Source organism: Rattus norvegicus, chromosome 10 (genome assembly GCF_021556685.1).
Source record: "Rattus norvegicus strain SHRSP/BbbUtx chromosome 10, alternate assembly SHRSP_T2T, whole genome shotgun sequence".
In the NCBI taxonomy this organism is placed as follows: Eukaryota; Metazoa; Chordata; class Mammalia; order Rodentia; family Muridae; genus Rattus; species Rattus norvegicus.
The window spans coordinates 96,482,129-96,500,866 of record NC_141543.1 but is presented as its reverse complement, the minus strand read 5'-3'; the positions used below and the strand labels follow the sequence as shown (position 1 = coordinate 96,500,866).

Here is an 18,738-nt window from a genome sequence, read left to right as displayed (position 1 = left end):
GAAGGCTGATCAAAATTCTATGTTTTTAACTATATGCCCACCATACAGTGGATACACAATAAAAATATATAGAATAAATGAAGCATCCTCTGGAATCGGAGGCAATTCATACGACAAAGATGAAAAGTAGGCTGGAGAAATGAATTAGCAGGTAAAGTGCTTGCCACAGAACCACAGAATTTGAGTTTCAAGTTTGGATCCCCAGCACTCACATGAAAGGATGGGCATGACTTTGTGTGTCCCTGGCTGTCCTGGAAATTACTCTATAGATCAGGCTGGCCTCAAACTCACAGAGATCCACCTGCCTCTGCCTCCCAAGCACTGGAATTAAAGACATACACTACTACAGCCCCGCCTGCACATTTGCATTTATAATCCGAACAGTAAAAGATGGGTAAAGAAAGACAGGCAAATCCCTGGAGCTCACTGGTTAACTAGTCAGTCTACTCAACTGATAAATTCCACTAAAGTCAAAAGTGTAGAGATACCCTAGTGCCAACCTCTGGCCTTCATATGTGCATTCATACATGAACAAACAACCCATGTATAAGAAGAACAAATGGCTTTGCCTATGAAAGTCAGATCTACAATGAAGATCTAATGAGGAGCCAGGAAGTGAATGGTAGCCCACGCCTTTAGCTCCAGCACTGGGGGGAAGAGGCAGGCAGTGAGTTCGAGGCCACCCTAGTCTACATAATGAGTTCCAGGACAGCCAGGGCTACACAGAGAAACCTTGTCTCTAAGAAAAAAAAAATCTATGAAAGATAGGTGGGATAAGAGGTAATACAACAGGGTGCCTGCATTCTCTTTCTTTTTTTCTTCTTTTTTTTTTTCTTTTTTTTTTTTTCCGGAGCTGGGGACCGAACCCAGGGCCTTGTGCTTGCTAGGCAAGCGCTCTACCACTGAGCTAAATCCCCAACCCCTGGTGCCTGCATTTTCACAGCAAGGGTTTTCATTCTCTGTGTAATTAAGCACCTCTAAAAAATAACTGTTTAAGTATTTTTCTGTTCTTGAGGCAAAGCTACAATGGTGCTAAGAAAGTATTCCTACCTAATATGAGGGAGATATGACTGAGGTATCCATCAGTCAGATGGCGGCCAGGCTTTATGTGACTGCTCTGGCCGGCTAGGCCAGTGTCCTTTCTTCCGTGTCCACATGGCACGTATTATCCCCAAAGCAACATCGGTTGAGGAGGACCTCCTTCCTCAGTCTGAGAGGATCATTCTTAATGGTTGCTCCCCTCCTTGAACTTCCAACCAAGCTTTCAGGAAGTATTTCAAATAGTTCATGATCTCTAACCCAGCTAATTCTTCTCTTATTTTTATTTCCTTTCTTTAAGATAGCCAATTTGGAGCTGCAGAGATGGCTCAATAATGTTCCCTGGCTGCTCTTTCAGGGCACAGGTTGGACTCAGCATCCACATCAAGGAACTCACACCCATCTGTAACACTTAGTTCTGGCCCGGTGAGCACCAAGCAGGGACATGGTACACACATACATGCAGGCAAAACACTCATAGACTTCAAAATTTTTTTAAATATCCAATACTTTCACTGCCTTTCCAGATAGTGTGGGTTAAGGATTTATGGTACACTCCACAGAACATAGAGCCAGGGAGTCTAACTATAGAAAATGACTAAGAGGTGAACTAAGAGGATTGGTGTTAACTTCTTTTTGGATAGATGGGTGTTCTCGCTAGATAGGCCACAGGTGGCACATGCCTGTAACTCCAGCACTCAAAAGGCTAAAGCAGGATTGCCTCAAGTTTGAGGTCAGTCAGGGCTATACAATGAGTTTCAGACCCGCCTAGGATGTCATATGAGAGTCCATCTCAAAGAGAATGGGGGATGGGGACCTTAAAAAAAAAATGGAACAACAATAGAGCAACTTGTATATCATATCTCCCTTGGCAAAAACCACAGAAACTGAGAAAAATTATGGCAAATTACATGGAGTCAATATTTTACATCATTTGACACCCCCCTCCCTTTGTAACGATAGAGTTCTCATGTAGCTTAGGCTGGCCTCAAGCTTTCTATACTCAGTGATAGATAACCTTCAACTTTTGATTCTCTTACATCCACCTCTCTCGCACTGTGACTACAAGCATGTATGGTACCACTATGCCCCGTTCTATGTGGTCCTGGGAACTGAATCTGGGCATCATGGATGCTGGGCAAGCACTCTATCAACTAAGCTGAACCCTCAATCTGAATATAGACTCCTCAAAGACAGAGAGTGAAAGGCGGGCTGGACAGAAGGCTAAGCAGTGAAGTACACTTGGTACTCTTCAGAGTACTTGAATTCAATTCTCCAATACAACTCCAGGTGGGCTCACAATTACCTAAGTCCAGGTCCAGGGAATGTGATACCCCCTTCTGATTCCCAGAGTCACCAGCACACTGCATAAATTAAAAAATTCTTAATTGCGCTGGAGAGATGCCTCACTGGTTAAAAGCACTGACTGCCCTTCCAGAGGTTCTGAGTTCAATTCCCAGCAATTACATGGTGGCTCACAACCATCTGTAATGGGATCAGATGTCCTTTTCTGGTTTGTCTGAAGACAGCTCAGTGTACTCACATATATAAAATAAGTATTTTTTTTAAACCCTTAAGGAAGAAGAGTTGAAATAAGCAAATAGAACATTCCTTTTAAAAAGCCACCTACAGGACTGGGGATTTAGCTCAGTGGTAGAGCGCTTACCTAGGAAGCACAAGGCCCTGGGTTCGGTCCCCAGCTCCGAAAAAAAGAACCCAAAAAAAAAAAAAAAAAAAAAAAAAAAGCCACCTACAATACTCAAGAGTGAGAAGGCAGGGGAGTGGACAGCCCTCATACACAGGGAAATGCCCTCTCCATAATGCCTACCCACAGAAAGAATAAAATTACCCTACTCAAGGATTAGTTTGCATAAAATAAATATTAGGTAGAATTTAGTGATATTCAGCTAGATGAAATTTTGTCTGAAATGGAATCTCTATTTTCTTTACTTTTGTAAAGAGATCACATTTTCCTTCCTGTGTATACTCAAGACTTTGGCAGAGCAACCTGTCTTGAGGGATTCAACCATGGGGACTGAGTGAAGTACCATATCTTTAAGAAGAAATGGGGCTGGAGAGATGGTTCAGCGGTTAAGAGCACTGACTGCTCTTCCAGAGGTCCTGAGTTCAATTCCCAGCAAGCACATGGTGGCTCACAATCATCTGTAATGGGATCAGATGCCCTCTTCTGGTGTGTGTCTGAGGACAGTGACAGTGTACTCATATATAATAAATAAATAAATCTTAAAAAAAAAGTAATAAATAGAAAACGCTGAGATGGCTCAGTAGGTTAAGAGCTGTGCTGCTCTTACGGAACTGAAGCTTAGTTCTCAGCACACATGTTGGATGGCTTACAACCACCTGTAACTCAAGCTCCAAGGGATCTAACAACTGGATTTTGGATTCTGTAGGTGCTCGCTCACACGTGTGCATGCCCACAGGCACACTCATATACATGTAATTTTCAAAGTAAATTAAAAAATTTTTAAATTGAAAATATTTTTAAATAATGAGAGAACAGAACACATCCTATTAAAATGAGAAATTCAGAATAAGTACGTGGTCTTCTACTTACAGAGACGAAAGTGAAGCAGAGGCCAGCTCCCCTTGGCGCTAACTGCTCTGTGTCAAGTCGAGGTTTTGCTAACATCACTGACATGAGGGTTGGCAGGGCAGACTGCTCTTCTGAGGCCTCCTTTGCAGTACTGCCATCTAAACCATAGAGAGGCTGTTCTACTCGACGCTGGAAAACATTAAAGAAACACACAACTGATGTGAGAAAAGATAATCTGAAAATACAAGCATGCAACAGGCTAGAACAGGTATGGTTTACAAAACATCTCTGAAAACAGAGCGCAACCACACGGCCACTATCTTCAAACCTGAGTGCACACCTCACTCGGAGTATATAAGAGACATTCTAATGATTCAATTGTACAAACTCCCAATGTGCAGATTACTTTGTACTGCTCAATAAGTCACCTTCATAAACGTCTCGATCTTGACAAATGAAACGTTATTTCTCTAAGTAAACAAAAAATTAAACTAACTGCTGTGCAGCTATGTAGACAAGGGCTTATTGCACTCTGAATTCTACTCTCACACCTCACACCCACAAAACTCTAAATGCAAGCACAGCAAGGACAGTAAAGGACCGCATGTGACAAGCATGTGTACTTTATTCTAGAAATGCAAGGACGGTTAAAATTAGCAAATTTCCTAAAATAATTCATTACCCTAATGGTAGAAAAAATTATGACTCTTCTCTTTGGATCATAGAAATCAATCAGCTGGGGTTGGGGATTTACCTCAGTGGTAGAGCACTTGCCTAGCAAGTGCAAGGCCCTGGGTTCAGTCCCCAGCTCCGAAAAAAAGGAAAAAAAAAAAAATAGAAATCAATCAGCTTGTATATTATCAGATAACTCAAAAAAAAAAAAAAAAAAAAAAAAGCCCTAGGAGTATCCCATTTTAATACCTAAGTGAGTATTTTCTCAAAGTCACTAAAAATATTATTAAGAGTACTATAGCAGAGACCCTTCATTACAGTTGAATAGGCCAAAGGTAACATATGGCATAAAGAAAATTTAGAAAATGTGATATAAACACTGGGAAATATTTAAAAGTATCCCTTTTGGATGACGTAAACATTCACAAAGGAAACCAAGCAAATTAGCCAAAAAACCTTCAGTAAATACACAAGTACAAGGTAAGTATAGGCAACACCAACAGTTACCATCAGCAAATTAATAGTTGAAAATAACAAAACAACAAAAAACATGTAAAATAATGACTATGAAAATACATGTAAAGAAAACCAAACAGCTTCACAGATGAACGTAAAAGACAATTTACACTGGACAGGGAGGGAGAGGCAGGTAGATCTCTGTGAGGTCATGACCACTCTGGTCTACAAAGTGAGTTCCAGAACAGCCAGGATATGTGGGGATCCTGTCAAAACAAACATGCAAGCCAGCCAGCCAGCCAGCCAGCAACAAACAGAAAGACAACCCAAATGGTAATATCCTATTCTGAATTCACAATACACAAATTCCAAATTTCTCTAAAGCCAATAGAGTTTTTACTTATCTTACTCTAGGCCTTGGAGGGGAAGGATAAATTCTCACTGGTTTTTAGATTATAGTTGGGGATTACATGAAAAATCACAATGTTTAACAGAGAATATTAGGAAGCCGGGCAGTGGTGGTGTGCATGCATCTTTAATCTTAGCACTTGTGCTAAATCCCACGCAGGTGGGTCTCTGTTATGAGTTCAAAGCCAGCCTGGTTTACAGGAGTCCAGGACAGACAAGGCTACACAGACAAACTCTGTCTTGAACCTCTCTTCCCCCAAAAAAGAGCATTAGGAAAATCTTACTAGATATCAAAACATACTACAAAACTCCTTTCAGAATGACATTCCTGTAATTCCAAAACTTGAGGATGAGGTGAGGGCCACTGAGTTTGGTCAGCTTTGAGTTACATGGGTGATAATTGTCTCAAATATGGCTACAAAATTTCTGACTAAATAATATTTCATAGTAAAGGGAATGTATTTTTAAGATGAACACACTTACTTCTGAAGTTATACAGGGAAAAAAGACAAGCACACATATAAAAATTATAACAAGAAGCCGGGTGGTGGTGGCACTTACTTTTAATCCCAGCGCTTGGGAGGCAGAGGCAGGCAGATCATGAGTTTGAGGCCAGTCTGATGTAAGTTCAAAGTGAGTTCAAAGCAAGGACAGTCAGAGCTAGACAGTAAAACCCTGTCTCAGGAAAAAAAAAATTATACAAGAAAATAAGCAAATGCTGTTATAACTTAGTGGTCACCTGGGAATGTAACATGCATGTGTGTTTTTGAATCATAGTGACATTAAAAATGTATAAAATAATAAGATGCTTATAAAGTTGAATGAAAAAAGTCAACATAAACATATCACAAATCTGTAAACATAAATACAGCATATATGACACTTAAAATGTCCTCCAAGCTAAATTGAAAAGGCCATTCAACATATGAAGAGATGTTTAATATCCCTAGAGAAGAAATCAAAGTTAAATCAAAGTATTTTTCTCAGTAGAAAAATTGTAAGACAAAATTCAGTATTGGCTGGATATGCCAAGAGAAACTAGCTGCTCGCAATTGTCTAGAAATTTACATAACACTATTTATTATTTATATAATGTATATCTACATATATCCTCTCTATATAACTACACAATGACAGGGTCTCTCTGTGTAGTCCTGGATGTCCTAAAACTGAAGGACAAGTTGATGACCAAGTTGGCCTCAAACTCACAGAGATCTACCTACATTTCAGCCCCCAAGTGCTAGGATTACAGGAGTGCCATCACCAATGCCTGGCTTGGAGTGATCTTTTGTAAATAAATACACTTTTTGACTTAGGACTTATACAGAAATTTTTTTTGGATGTGAGCCTAACCTTTATTGGCTGAGACATCTGGGTAGTGATGGCTCACACCTTTGATCCAGTGCCTAGGAGAGGCAGGTGGATCTCTGAGTTCAAGGTCAGCCTAGTCTACAGAGTGAGTTCCAGGAGAGCCAAAGCTACAGAGAGACCCTGTCTCAAAAAACAAAACAAAACAATGAAATATATACAAAAAAGACATTAATTACAATGACAACGCTACTTATAAAATATAAATATAGGACACTGAATACATTAATATCATTGAAATAAGGAAGACTAGCACAAACTAGTACACACACACATGTATATAACCTGAAGAGTCTAAAAACATTTGTCAACTGCATGTCAACTGCCTTTGGAGACCCAGGGTAGGGCTGATGATTGCCCTGCATGTGCTTAGCTATATCCCCAGTTCTTTGGGGGTGGGGATAGGGGTGGGAGTAATGACTCACTGTGTATCTCTGGCTGTCACAGAATTCACTCTGTAACCAGGCTGCCTCCAGCTCAGATCTGTCTGCATCTGCCTGCCTCTGAATACTGGTGTTTAAAGGTGTGCACTACCACACCTGGCTTTCCCCAGATCATTTCTGTTTTCTCTGAGACAGAGTCTCACTGAAGGCATGCACTGGTTCTCAACGTGCTCTACAGCCAAGGTGGGCCTTGAACTTCCTGTCTCAGTCCCCACTGAACTAAGGGCCCACTGTAGAAATGGCTGCTTTGTGGGGACTTTTTAATCTGTTTATCAGAAAAAACTTCTAAGTCATAGTATGTATTTTAACCTACATCTAATTTTATCTTACTTTAAAATAATTAATTTTATTTGTATGAATATTTTACTTGCAGGCATGTATGTGCAGTATATGCAAGCTTGTTGGATCCCCTGAGTTACAGGTTATGGATGATTATGAGCCACTGTGTGGGTGCTGGAAACAAGTGCTCATAAATGCTGCACCATCTCTGTAGCCCTTTAATTTTTACAACAGGGTCTGGCTATTTAGCACAGATTAACCTCAAACATATGACTCTCTATCTTCAACTTCACAAGTGCTGGGATTACAGCTGTCTACCACAATGCCTGGCTACTTAACTACTCATTATAGAAAGTAAAAGTAAGATAAATTTATCAAATGCTACTGACAAATGAATTTAGTTTCCCAATCTGTAAGTAACTAGTCCTCCTCAGTATCATCACTCTTACCCTACCAAACATAGCGGCTTGAGTTTATGCTCTATAACACTGTGGCAAGCATTCATCACAACAAGCTCATTAGTCAAAAGTTGACTATATTCAATAATTATCCATTAAGGTCTAAAACCTTTAAACATTCTCAGAACAAAGGTAGGTTAGGATGTCTGAATAAACCTTTCCTCAGAAAGCAAATTTAAAGACATGACACAGGCCAGGCATATAGTTAAGTCCTTCAATTCCTAGACATCGCAGATGGACAAACATGGCTGGATGCATGCCTTTAATCCACAAGTTCCAGGCCAGTTAGGCCAGCACAGTTAAGACTTTTTATCGAAACAGCAATTTTTCAAAGGGTGGGATGAACATCTTTAAAGAACATACAAACATCAAAGATTTGATAGACATATAACATGATCTGCTAGGACAAAACCTAAGAGCATATGATAAATAAAAAAAACCATCAAACTCATTTATGGCGCCATGATGAGCCAAAGCCACCCAAGCAGAGAGCTCAACAGGAAACACTTTCCATTTCAACCTGGGCCTCCAGCATAGCAGTTCTTAGGGAAGGGTAAACTAAGAGGGACCTTTCTTCTATCCTCAGGGATTCAAGGAAGTTGCCTTGGCAATGTAGGAACTAGGCTTAGAAAGTGTTAGGACAATCCAAACCAGTTTTCACAGCAGAAACAACCAAAATAAACCAAACAAACAAACATGGTCCTTAAGTATGATGAGGTTGCATCAGAAAGCTAAACTCTCTAGGAACTAAGAAACAAAAATTCTCCCTCAAAGAACAAACATCTTCAGTCAAAAGTAATTTTTCAAGTTATACATCATTAGCAAATAGTGTACAGTTAACTAAAACCACAAAAAAAAAAAAAACTAAGAAAAAAGGAAGAGCAGAAACAAACCAATAAAAACTTCAGATGCCAGAATTATCAGGTACAGACTATAAAGTCATGTGTACAAGACTTAGAAAAATAAGAGATCAGTGGTAAAATACTTGCTGAGCAAGACCTGTGGTTTGACACCTAGAATCACAATAAAGGGGACTGGAGATGGCTCAGCAGTTAAGAGCATATTATGCTCTTGTAGAGGACCTGGTCCAGTTCCCAGCACCTATACCATCCATAACCTCATGCCAAGGGGTTATGACATCATCTTCTGATATGGCCACAAGATACACACACGGTTCACATACATACACATACACACAGGCAAACAGTCACACATTAAAATTTTAAATCTTTAAAATAAAGAATGAATAAATAAAGCTTGAAAAAAGTAAACAGCAAAGAGGTTTTGTTTTTGTTTTTAAAAGCAGTAGCAGGACTCAGGCTAGAAAGAGTTCACAGTAGGGCACTCACTTAGCACGTAGCAAGATCCTGGAGATTGAGGCAGAGGCAAGGGGGTGGAGCAGTAACAAAGAACTCAGTGCAGCTAATAGCAAACAAAAGACAGTGAAACAGTCTGGAAACTGAGGAGCAAGAAGAAATAATCTACAAAGAAGCAAACACAATCAAAAGAATAGAAATGAAGTCAAGAGACAAGGGGAAATGATGCCTATGTGCTCTGCTAACGGCAGAAAATGCACAGTGCAGAGATGGTATCTAGAAAGAAGACAATAACTATTAATCACTCAAAACTGGAGAAGCACACCAACTCAGATTCCAAAGAGTCATAACCAAGAAGAAGATAATTAAAAATGATACATATTGAAACTTCAGAATTAAAAAAAAAAAAAAAAAGCAGCAGCCACAGCAGAGGGCTAGGGATATAGTTTAATGATAGGGCACTTGCCTAGTAGGAGTTAGATCCTGAGTTCAATTCCCAGCACAATAAAAAACCAAGAGTAAAGAGCAGGCATGGAGCCAAGCATAGAGGCAAACAACTGCAATCCCAGAACTCGGTAGGTGAGGGCAGGAGGATCAGAAAGTAAGTTCATCCTTACACTACATAGCAATTTCAAGGCCAGCCCGTGCCACATGAGACACTGTCTCAATCAATTATCAATACCAAAAGAATTAAATAAATGGAGTAAATATAGCAGTTTCTTTAAGAGAAAATTTTATATAAATATGAAGGAAAAATCAAACTATATTATATTGGCCAGGAATCATAAAAGCTGGTTGTATATAAAATGAAATATTAAGAACACATAATGGTTCGGATTACTAAAATCATACAAACCATATCTGAACAAGAGCTCTGAATTGACTTGGCAGTTAAGAGCACTGTCTGCCCTACCAGAAGACCTGAATTTGATTCCAAGCACCACACGGCAGTTCACAATTATCTATAACTCAGGTAAAGGGATCAGACACCCTCTTCTGGACTCTTCAGATACTGCGCAGAAGTGGTATACAAATATACAAATACAGGCCATACAAATGAAATGACCTAAAATAAATGGCTTCAAGTAAATAAAGTCACCTAATACATAGGTAAAGTTTAACATAAATACACGAGCAACTTCTACAGTCATAAGAGAAGTACCCACACTGTCTTAGTAGCTGATAAAACAAGCAGCAGAGATCAAATTTAAAGCCTAGCGAGTACCAAGCAATGTTCTTTCTTTTCTTCTTCTTCTTTGACGGGTTTCTCTGTATAGATCTGGCTATGCTGGAATTCACTCTGTAGGCCAGACTGGCTTTGAACTCAAGAGATCTGCCTGCCTTTGCCTCCTGAGTATTGAGATTAAAGGTGTGTATCACCACTATAGCAAGCAATATTCTAAACTGAGCTACGCTCCCCAGCTCAAAACACAGGTCTAAACAGTTCTTAACAAAGGTGACTCAGTTAAACATGCCTGCTGGGGGTAACAGTGGAACTCTAAGGAAGAGCAGTTACCTCCTACAGAAACACGACTACTCTGGGATAGACGTGGGATACATTCAGGGGCTTAAGGAAGGACATCTAAGTTTACAGATTGCTGAAAACAGTTTACTTGTTGTATGTGATGGCTAGAACTATCTTTATAATACTATTGAAGGGCCCAAGAAAATATTTTAAGCTTTAAAGGACCATTCTTTTCAATCATATATTCTTTGTTGTTAAAATTTTAAACATTCCCTGCTTGCCAGGTGTCATGACTTTTATCAACTCCTTCATGAAAATGTTCACCTTTTATTTACATTTTTTAATTTAAAATAAATATTCAACAAAAATACAAAACAAAATCATTAATGGGGCTTTGGAAGTAGGTCGGCAATGGAACATTTGCTAAGAAAATACAAGGCCCCAAAGTTCAGTTGTACTCAGTATACACCCCTGCAAAGGAGAGGGACACAAATGACACTTATCACTTTATTTATCTTCTCTTTGAACAATTTTGAGAGGCCCCTAGGTCCCAAGCATTTTCAATGCTAGAGGTTGAAAAACTGAACAAGATAGTGTTTTTTCCATGTCAAATAACGGGAATGAAATTGGAAAAAAACAAAACAAAAACTGTAACAGATAAAAATAGCAACAAACAAGAAATACAGCAAGGTGCCTTCTCTCATAAGGCTAATACTTTAGCAGGAAGAGATAAGTAGTAAGTTAATAGTTAAAAATTAGAACATACAAATTATTAAATAAATATGTACTAATATCAAGGCTGAGGGGATGGCTCAGTTGGTAAAGCACTTACCCTGCAAGCACAAAGAGCTGAGGTGGGTTCCCAGATCCCACCTAAAGAATAGCCAGGCATGGTGGCCCATGCCTTTTACCCCGGCACTCAGAAGGTGGAGGCAGGTGTGAGGCCAGCCTGGTCTACGAAACTGTCTCACCAGCCCCCTAATGAAATGAAACAAAACCAAAAGGACAAAACTTAAAAGAGGCAGAGAGAGCTGGGCATGGAATGCTTGAAGCCAAGTCTGACAATCTGAGTTTGATCTCCTGAATCCATACAGTAGGAGAGAACCAACATCCATGAGTTGTCCTCCCACCTATACATACTTACTGTGAGGTACACACACACACACACACACCCACACACACACACCCACACACACACGTATGGTAACACAACATGAAATTCCAAAACTGAAGAAACAGAGACAGACAGATCATTGCCAGTCAGCCTAGCCTACTTGGCAAGTTCCAGCCCAGCGAGTGAGCATGTCTCAAAAAAAGATGGATGGCACATGAGGAATGACATCCATCCAAGGTTGTCATCTGGCCTTCACATGTGTACATGTGGAGACACACACACACACACACACACACACACACACACACACACACACACACACACGCACGCACAAGCAGGTACACCCTTACACAAAATATTAAAACTATACTATATACTAATAACAATAAATGATCTACAATAAGCAGGACAATATCAATAATAAATCTCCCAAAAGTAATAATGAACAAAGAGAGCCAAACACAACAATACATATTTATGATTCTTATGAATAGCAGCTATGCCTAGTGGCAGAGAAGGGCTGGAATGGCAAGGAACACAGTGTGATGTTTTAGGGCTAGTAATGTTTGGTTTCTTATGCTGGTACATTTTGTGAAAACTATGGACTATTGTTTGTGTATTCTTCTGAAAATAGACACCAATTTAAAAAATTAAGTATATATTAAACTTTGTGCATGGAGGGAAGGGACCTCTGGGAGGTAGAGTGAGAAACTAAGAGAGACAGAAGTACAGGGGCAATTACAAACACTAAGTCTTAAAGCACCATTAGGATGAAGAAATGGCTAGATGGTAGAAGCACTTGCCATGCAAGCATGGTGACATGAGTTCAATCCCCAGTACTCACAAAAAAAAAGTTGCATAAGGGAATGAATGTCTGCCACCTGAATACTCTTATAGTGGAAAAGCACAGACAGCATATCCAAAAACATTCAGGCCAGATGACTGGGTACACGCAGCAGTGGTGAGATCCTATCTTAAACAAGGTGCAAGGCAAGGACAGACACCGCAAGTTATAGTCTGTGGCAAGTGCACACCTAAGCATGCACACCCGCACACACAAAGCAGTACTACAAGTGACCAGGTATGAGAAAATGATATTTTAGAGAGGCTGGGTAGGGTAGAGCACCTCTGTTAAGGTCATTTTTGAACAACATCCTATTGAAGAGGTTGAATGGTTCTGGAAAAGAGAACAGCAATACAGAGGGTTTGAGCAGGAGAATGCTTCACAATACTCAGGGAAGCCTTGTGCTGTACAGGAAGACTGCTGCTGTACCGTACACAGGTGGGCAAGAACAAAGAGCATCAGGCACTGTTAACCAGGTAGGAACTTTATTACAGAAGCCACTCAATCTGCAGGGTTGGCAACTGAACTTTACAATCCCTTGAGCTATGAAACTACATGAGACAAGGCGAAAGCCATACTGTGGGCTGAACTAGGGCCTTGCAAATTCTAGGCAAGCACACTATCCTACAAAGCTGCATCTCAACCTCTCCTTTAACTTAACTTCTACCCCAGCTCCTTAAATCTCACATAAAGACAGGTAGTCACATGTAGACTGATTATCAAATCAACAAATTATCTAAAGGCACTGAGGCAAAGTAATACAAAACCCTACATTAGCTAGTTCAGGAAGATCAACATTAGTACTACTCAATTTTTGCTCAGATAACCCTTTGCCTCATGGGGCTGTGCTGAGCTATCTTTATAAGAATGTTCACTGGCTTCCCTAGCCTTTGTCCTCCTTTTCTAAAACCTTGAAATCTCACTTAAAGGATGAAAACAAACCAATCTCAAATACATTATGTTTTCTACCACATCAGTGAGAAAGCCGAAAAGATATATCAGAAGCTGATTAAATTTTTAAAAGGAAGAAAAGAAATTTGAATTTGGCAATGGTTTAAAACCCAACGTCTCATTAGAATTACTTTTTTGACAGATTAGTGAACTAGACAGGCTTAAAGGCAATTAAACAACTGCCATTAAGAATCAAAGAATGAACCAACTCTTACAGAGTTGACTTACTATAAAAGATGTCAATCTAAGTAAGTGATTTATAGGCAATAGTACAAAGTTTACTCCCTCATTCCTTATGGGTAATTAATGGAAGAAAAATGGCTTTAGTGTTCCTGGGCTATTGGTCTCCTATATAATAGGTGTCAAATTCTCCAGGTGAATGCTTACCGGTAAGGGATTGGATAAGGAATGTTGCGGTGAGGATCGTGCAACTGGTGGAACACTTCTGCCAGGGCTGGTTCCTGGCCCGCTTCCCCCAGCAAACTGGCCAACAGGGAAAAATGGATATGAATAATTCAAAACAGTACCATGCTTCAGAGGAGAGTAAAAGATTAATATACAAACAGGTCTTAATTATACATGGCCCTTTAAGTCAATACATCTCATTCTAGAGATAAAATGCCATGTAAGCCAAATTTATCTTTTCAATGAGAGTTTTGAGAAAGAACTCCCAAAGAAATGTAACAAGATCTATAGAATACATGGGTTGAAAGCTGAAAGTATGCATGGCTTTGGACAGACATGAGAGAAGAATGCATCTCCCCACCCCCTCTCAGTCTCAAAATACATGAAGCAGAAAGACAGTAGTGTAGAAGGTGTTAGTCATCTTTAGTAACCACTTAACAATGAATCACTGAGCTCACTACACACACATTCCACTAAGCTGAGGGAGAGGGACCGAAGGAGAGACAAGTCATTGTACCTTAATCACTGAAAGACACAAAACCTAATCTGGCCAAGAGAAAGTGCACTTCGTAGTGACTTCTTCTATCATCACAGACAAGACACATGATACAAAATTGAAACCTAGCAATCGGCAGCAGTCCTTCTAATTACAAGATGGGCAACATTAGTTTGATGAAGATGGAAAGAGAAAGGGCAAGATCACAGTAAAGGCAAAATATTGCTTTCTAATGCCTTAAATACACAAGAGGATTATTAGGTTGTTTAAAGACACTGGAGGTTGTTTTTAACCCCCAATTTAACTTACCTCAAAGTAATCACTAATTTTATGTCCCCTAGGAGTGCCTTTCCCTGAAAATGAAACCAAAGTTAAGTACAGTTTTTCCAATGCACACATAAGCCATCATCACTGAAATGCATTAAGTAGTAAAAGCTCAGTAACTGATCACAACGCTGTCAAGTCAAGTGTCAGCTTTACTTTAAACAAATGATACAAACCCGCACACTGAGACTACTCTCTTCTTCTATATAACAAGTGACTGGATGAACACTGATGGGAATTTTTCACACCCGTTTTAAAAATATACATGCTAAAAATCAAGAAACAAAATTCATCTATAATCCACATCCCAATTTAAGAACCAAGATTCAAAACAAATGCATCAGAAGAGTTGATCACATTTCACATACTTTTGTAACCTTGGGAGGACTTCCCTTACACAAGACAGAATGACTTTAACTACAGACTTCTAGAAGGGAAGAACAATGCAAAAAAGATTGGGAATCCCGGACCTTAGATAGGACAGGGAAAGCTAAACCAATTTTCCCTTCCGAGACTGTGTATTTAAGGGTGTAACTATCACCATTACAGACTCCATCCGGGTGGGCTCCAATGGAAGAATTCTGTACAAGAAACCACGACTAACAACACTCCAATGTGCCCTGTTTCCCATGTGATTCCTGTTTGGTCTGAAGAAAAGCCTGTGGTAGGAAAATCATTCAAATACACAGGGAAAACAAGAGTCCCCAAAGAACTGACACTGTCAGATGTGTATCAAATGGCAAGTCTGTGGTAGCCTAACACTCCCTAAGACACAGAAACCTGTTGTCAGGATCCCTCAAAACACACTAATGACTTGCTGGGAGTTAGATAATTTCAAGTACATTAACACCTGGGGTTTTAGTGTAAAATGACCACTACCTTGGCTAGTTTCATATGGTTCAGCTTTTCTTTTCCGATTTCGCTGGTCATTCTGCTTTTTCTCAGGAGTCTGTTAAATACCATGCATGTCACAATTAGAATGTTGGTAAATTTGCACATTGGGATATCAGTATATACAAAATATTATGGATATAAAAGAGTCATAACTGGCACAGACAAGTCTTAAATCAGTGCAGTGCTTTTAGGACAGAGAAACAGGCAAAGTACAGGGTCTTTAATCAAACCTAAATAACTTTTAGAAAGTTATTTAAAATATCAAACCTTCGATATACTCATTAGTAATTCAGAATTGCAACAAACTTTAAATAAGATATTTTGGCAGTATGGTAGCCCATGCCTGTAATCCCATAAGTAGGAGACTGTGGCAAGATCTCAAATTCAAGTCCTGCCTGAGTATGCAATAAGACCTGTCTCAGGAAAGTAATTCTGAAGGACAAATGTCAACTCAAATAGCAGGCTTTCAAACAACTTCAAAAGTGCTTAAACCCAACCCTTTAAAAGGAAAGGCCTGAATGTCTGTTCAACTGACCAAACTTATAGGAAACTTCACAGTATAAAGCAAGCAACTGAACTTAAGACTTGTACCTATATCCATGTGGGTAGGTTATCTACTTAATAAATACTATCTTCCAGCAGAAAAAATGGAAACTAAACGACAAAAAGTCTTTCAAATGCTACTGAATTCAGCCAGTGATCTACTCTACAGAGTACTGAAAAGTATTAGAATTGAAGAGCAGCTAATTTGCTACACCGACAAATCTCTCACCTTTATTAAAAAAACTAAGGCTCGCTCCCAACACCCCCCCAAAAAAACCCCAGAAGATGTAAAAAGGAAAAAGAAAAGGCCTATGTATGATTATGAATAAAACCTGACATCAAAGCTGGACACACGGCTCCACTAACGTGCCCTGCAATTACATGGTGCTGCTAGCCTTGAATCCAAACTGAAGGGATACAAATAAGAACGTGTTGTTTAAGTACAGCTTCTTACCTCTACTTCTTTATCACTCAAGGACCCCACACTGCACAAACTCTGGTTGGAAGACTCACTGTTGAGTGGCCCCTGGAAGGGAAATGTTTTGTGAGTAATCAGAAGTTTTCATTTAAGATGACAGCAAAAGTAGGCAAAAGGGCTGTAGATTCTTTTTTTTTTTTAAAGATTTATTTATTTATTATATATAAGTACACTGTAGCTGTCTTCAGATACACTAGAAGAGTGCATTGGATCTCTTTACAGATGGCTGTGAGCCACCATGTGGTTGCTGGGAATTGAACTCATGACCTCTGGAAGAGCAGTCGGGTGCTCTTAACCGCTGAGCCATCTCTCCAGCCCCAGGGCTATAGATTCTAACGTCTAAGTCACGTTAAAGGAACCAGAAGCAGATGTTATAATCCCTCTAAACCAAGCTAAAAGGGATTCAGCTACAACACTGGCCTCCATGTTCAAACTCTCTAGCTGTTGGTATTTTTGTGTGCTTTACACATCAGCAAGTCTTCCCTTCAAGAGTATGATCATGTTCTAAGGCCATTCCTTAGGAACAATACACATACAAGGCATATGACATATACAAGACATATACAAGACATATGAGGCAAGTCAAACAGCCTCTCAAAATTGCAGTAGGGTAACGGTTCTTTGTGACAGGTAGTCAGGGGCCACCTCATAAAAAAGTATTTTGTTATTTTGAGACAGAATCCCTATATGGCTCTCGCTGTCCTCAAACTTACTATGCAGACCACACTTGCTTTGGACTCATAGAGATCCATCTGCCTCTACCTTCCAAGTGCTGGAATAAAATCCTACCAAAAACAAACCAAAGTGTTTTTCTGAGAAACAGCCTACAGAGACATGAATGCAATATTAAAAGCGAGGTTACATCTCAGTGCTCAGAAGGCTGAGGCTGAAGGAGAAGAGCCTTTCCCATCACACAGATATCCAGGCTGGGGTAAATACACAGAAAGGTATGTATGTCTCTTTGAGGAACAGCATTAGAAGTTTAACACTTCAGATTAAGGATGGCTAGAAGAGAAAACAGAGAAATAACCTTGTTCCCCAAACAAGAAACAGTAAGAGATTTAGAAGGCAGAGAGAATCAGTACCCAGCATTGTTACAATGTATTAGTTAAAGCAAGGCACCATGGTACTTAGCAACAATTCCATCAATCAAAAAGAGTTAGGCCTGTACAGGCTACACAGTAAGAACCTATTACACAATAGGAAATGGCAAACTACTTTATCCTTAGCTAATGTTGCTGCCCCCAGGTTGTTAATATAAGAAAGTCAGTAGGACACTAGCTGGAGTGTCAATGAATCGGTGAAACATGGGGATGGAGATGTTGCCACCATAGCCATATTAACTAAGTCTTCGGACCCACAAGAATGAGAAAGGGGGGGGGGGAGATTTTTGTGTACGTGCGTGTTGTTTGCTTATTTTGAGACAGGTACCCTCCTCTAGCCTGGCTGACCTGGAATATAGTAGATGATAGGCAGCCTGCCTCTGTCTCCCAAGTGCTGGATTAAAAGGTGTGCACTTCACACCCAGTACTTACTTATGCTCTACAGTTCCTTGAATCCTTATTTGTACTTTCTAGATTAAACCTACACTTTATTAAATTTATCTGTATTTTAATGCTTATGTCCACATGATTGTTTTCTTTTTTTTTTTTTTTTTTTTTGGTTCTTTTTTTCGGAGCTGGGGATCGAACCCAGGGCCTTGCGCTTCCTAGGTAAGCGCTCTACCACTGAGCTAAATCCCCAGCCCCCACATGATTGTTTTCTTAATGTAATGTTTATTTTTCTGCAAATATAAGAGATAAAATTTACATTGTATGTTGCCGTTTTACTTCAACCATAATTGAGGATCCGTTTCTGTAAACAAGTTTCAACTATCTGTAAATATGACTGTGCCATTTGTGAATTCAAATAGTTTTACTATTTCTTTCAAATATGAGTGCCCTTTATTTCTTATCAATTGCCCTGGCTGGACCTTCTAATGTTGAATAGAAGCAGCATGTCTTACACCTGGGAACATAGTAATTACTATTAAGTTAGTTCTAAGGTGACATCCTTCTCTTCCCCATTCTTTTCTTTTGTAAAAACATCTGTCTATTTTATATGTGCGTTTCCCCTGCATTTATGTTTTATACATACCATATATACCATGTGAGGGTCTGGTGCTGCTCTCAGAGATCAAAAGGATGTCAGGTCCCCTGGAACTGAGCTGCCAATGGTTGGGAACTACAACCT

At 39.6% G+C, this 18,738-nt stretch overlaps 1 protein-coding gene across 23 annotated transcripts in view; it reads right to left on the bottom strand.

The window, feature by feature from the left end:
• Tlk2 (tousled-like kinase 2) overlaps positions 1 to 18,738 on the bottom strand; it is a 94,253-nt gene that overhangs the window by 51,591 nt on the left and 23,924 nt on the right. For 8 of the 23 annotated variants that reach the window (XM_087572382.1, XM_087572383.1, XM_087572390.1 and 5 more), the window contains exons 3-7: positions 16,483 to 16,554; positions 15,471 to 15,540; positions 14,577 to 14,620; positions 13,754 to 13,849; positions 3,614 to 3,781 (exon numbers count right to left, since the gene is read on the bottom strand). In XM_087572382.1, coding sequence (XP_087428508.1) covers positions 3,614 to 3,781; positions 13,754 to 13,849; positions 14,577 to 14,620; positions 15,471 to 15,540; positions 16,483 to 16,554 — 450 coding nt within the window. The remainder of the gene's footprint in view (positions 1 to 3,613; positions 3,782 to 13,753; positions 13,850 to 14,576; positions 14,621 to 15,470; positions 15,541 to 16,482; positions 16,555 to 18,738) is intronic. The other 15 variants (XM_087572386.1, XM_087572388.1, XM_087572395.1 and 12 more) reach the window with 3 other exon arrangements.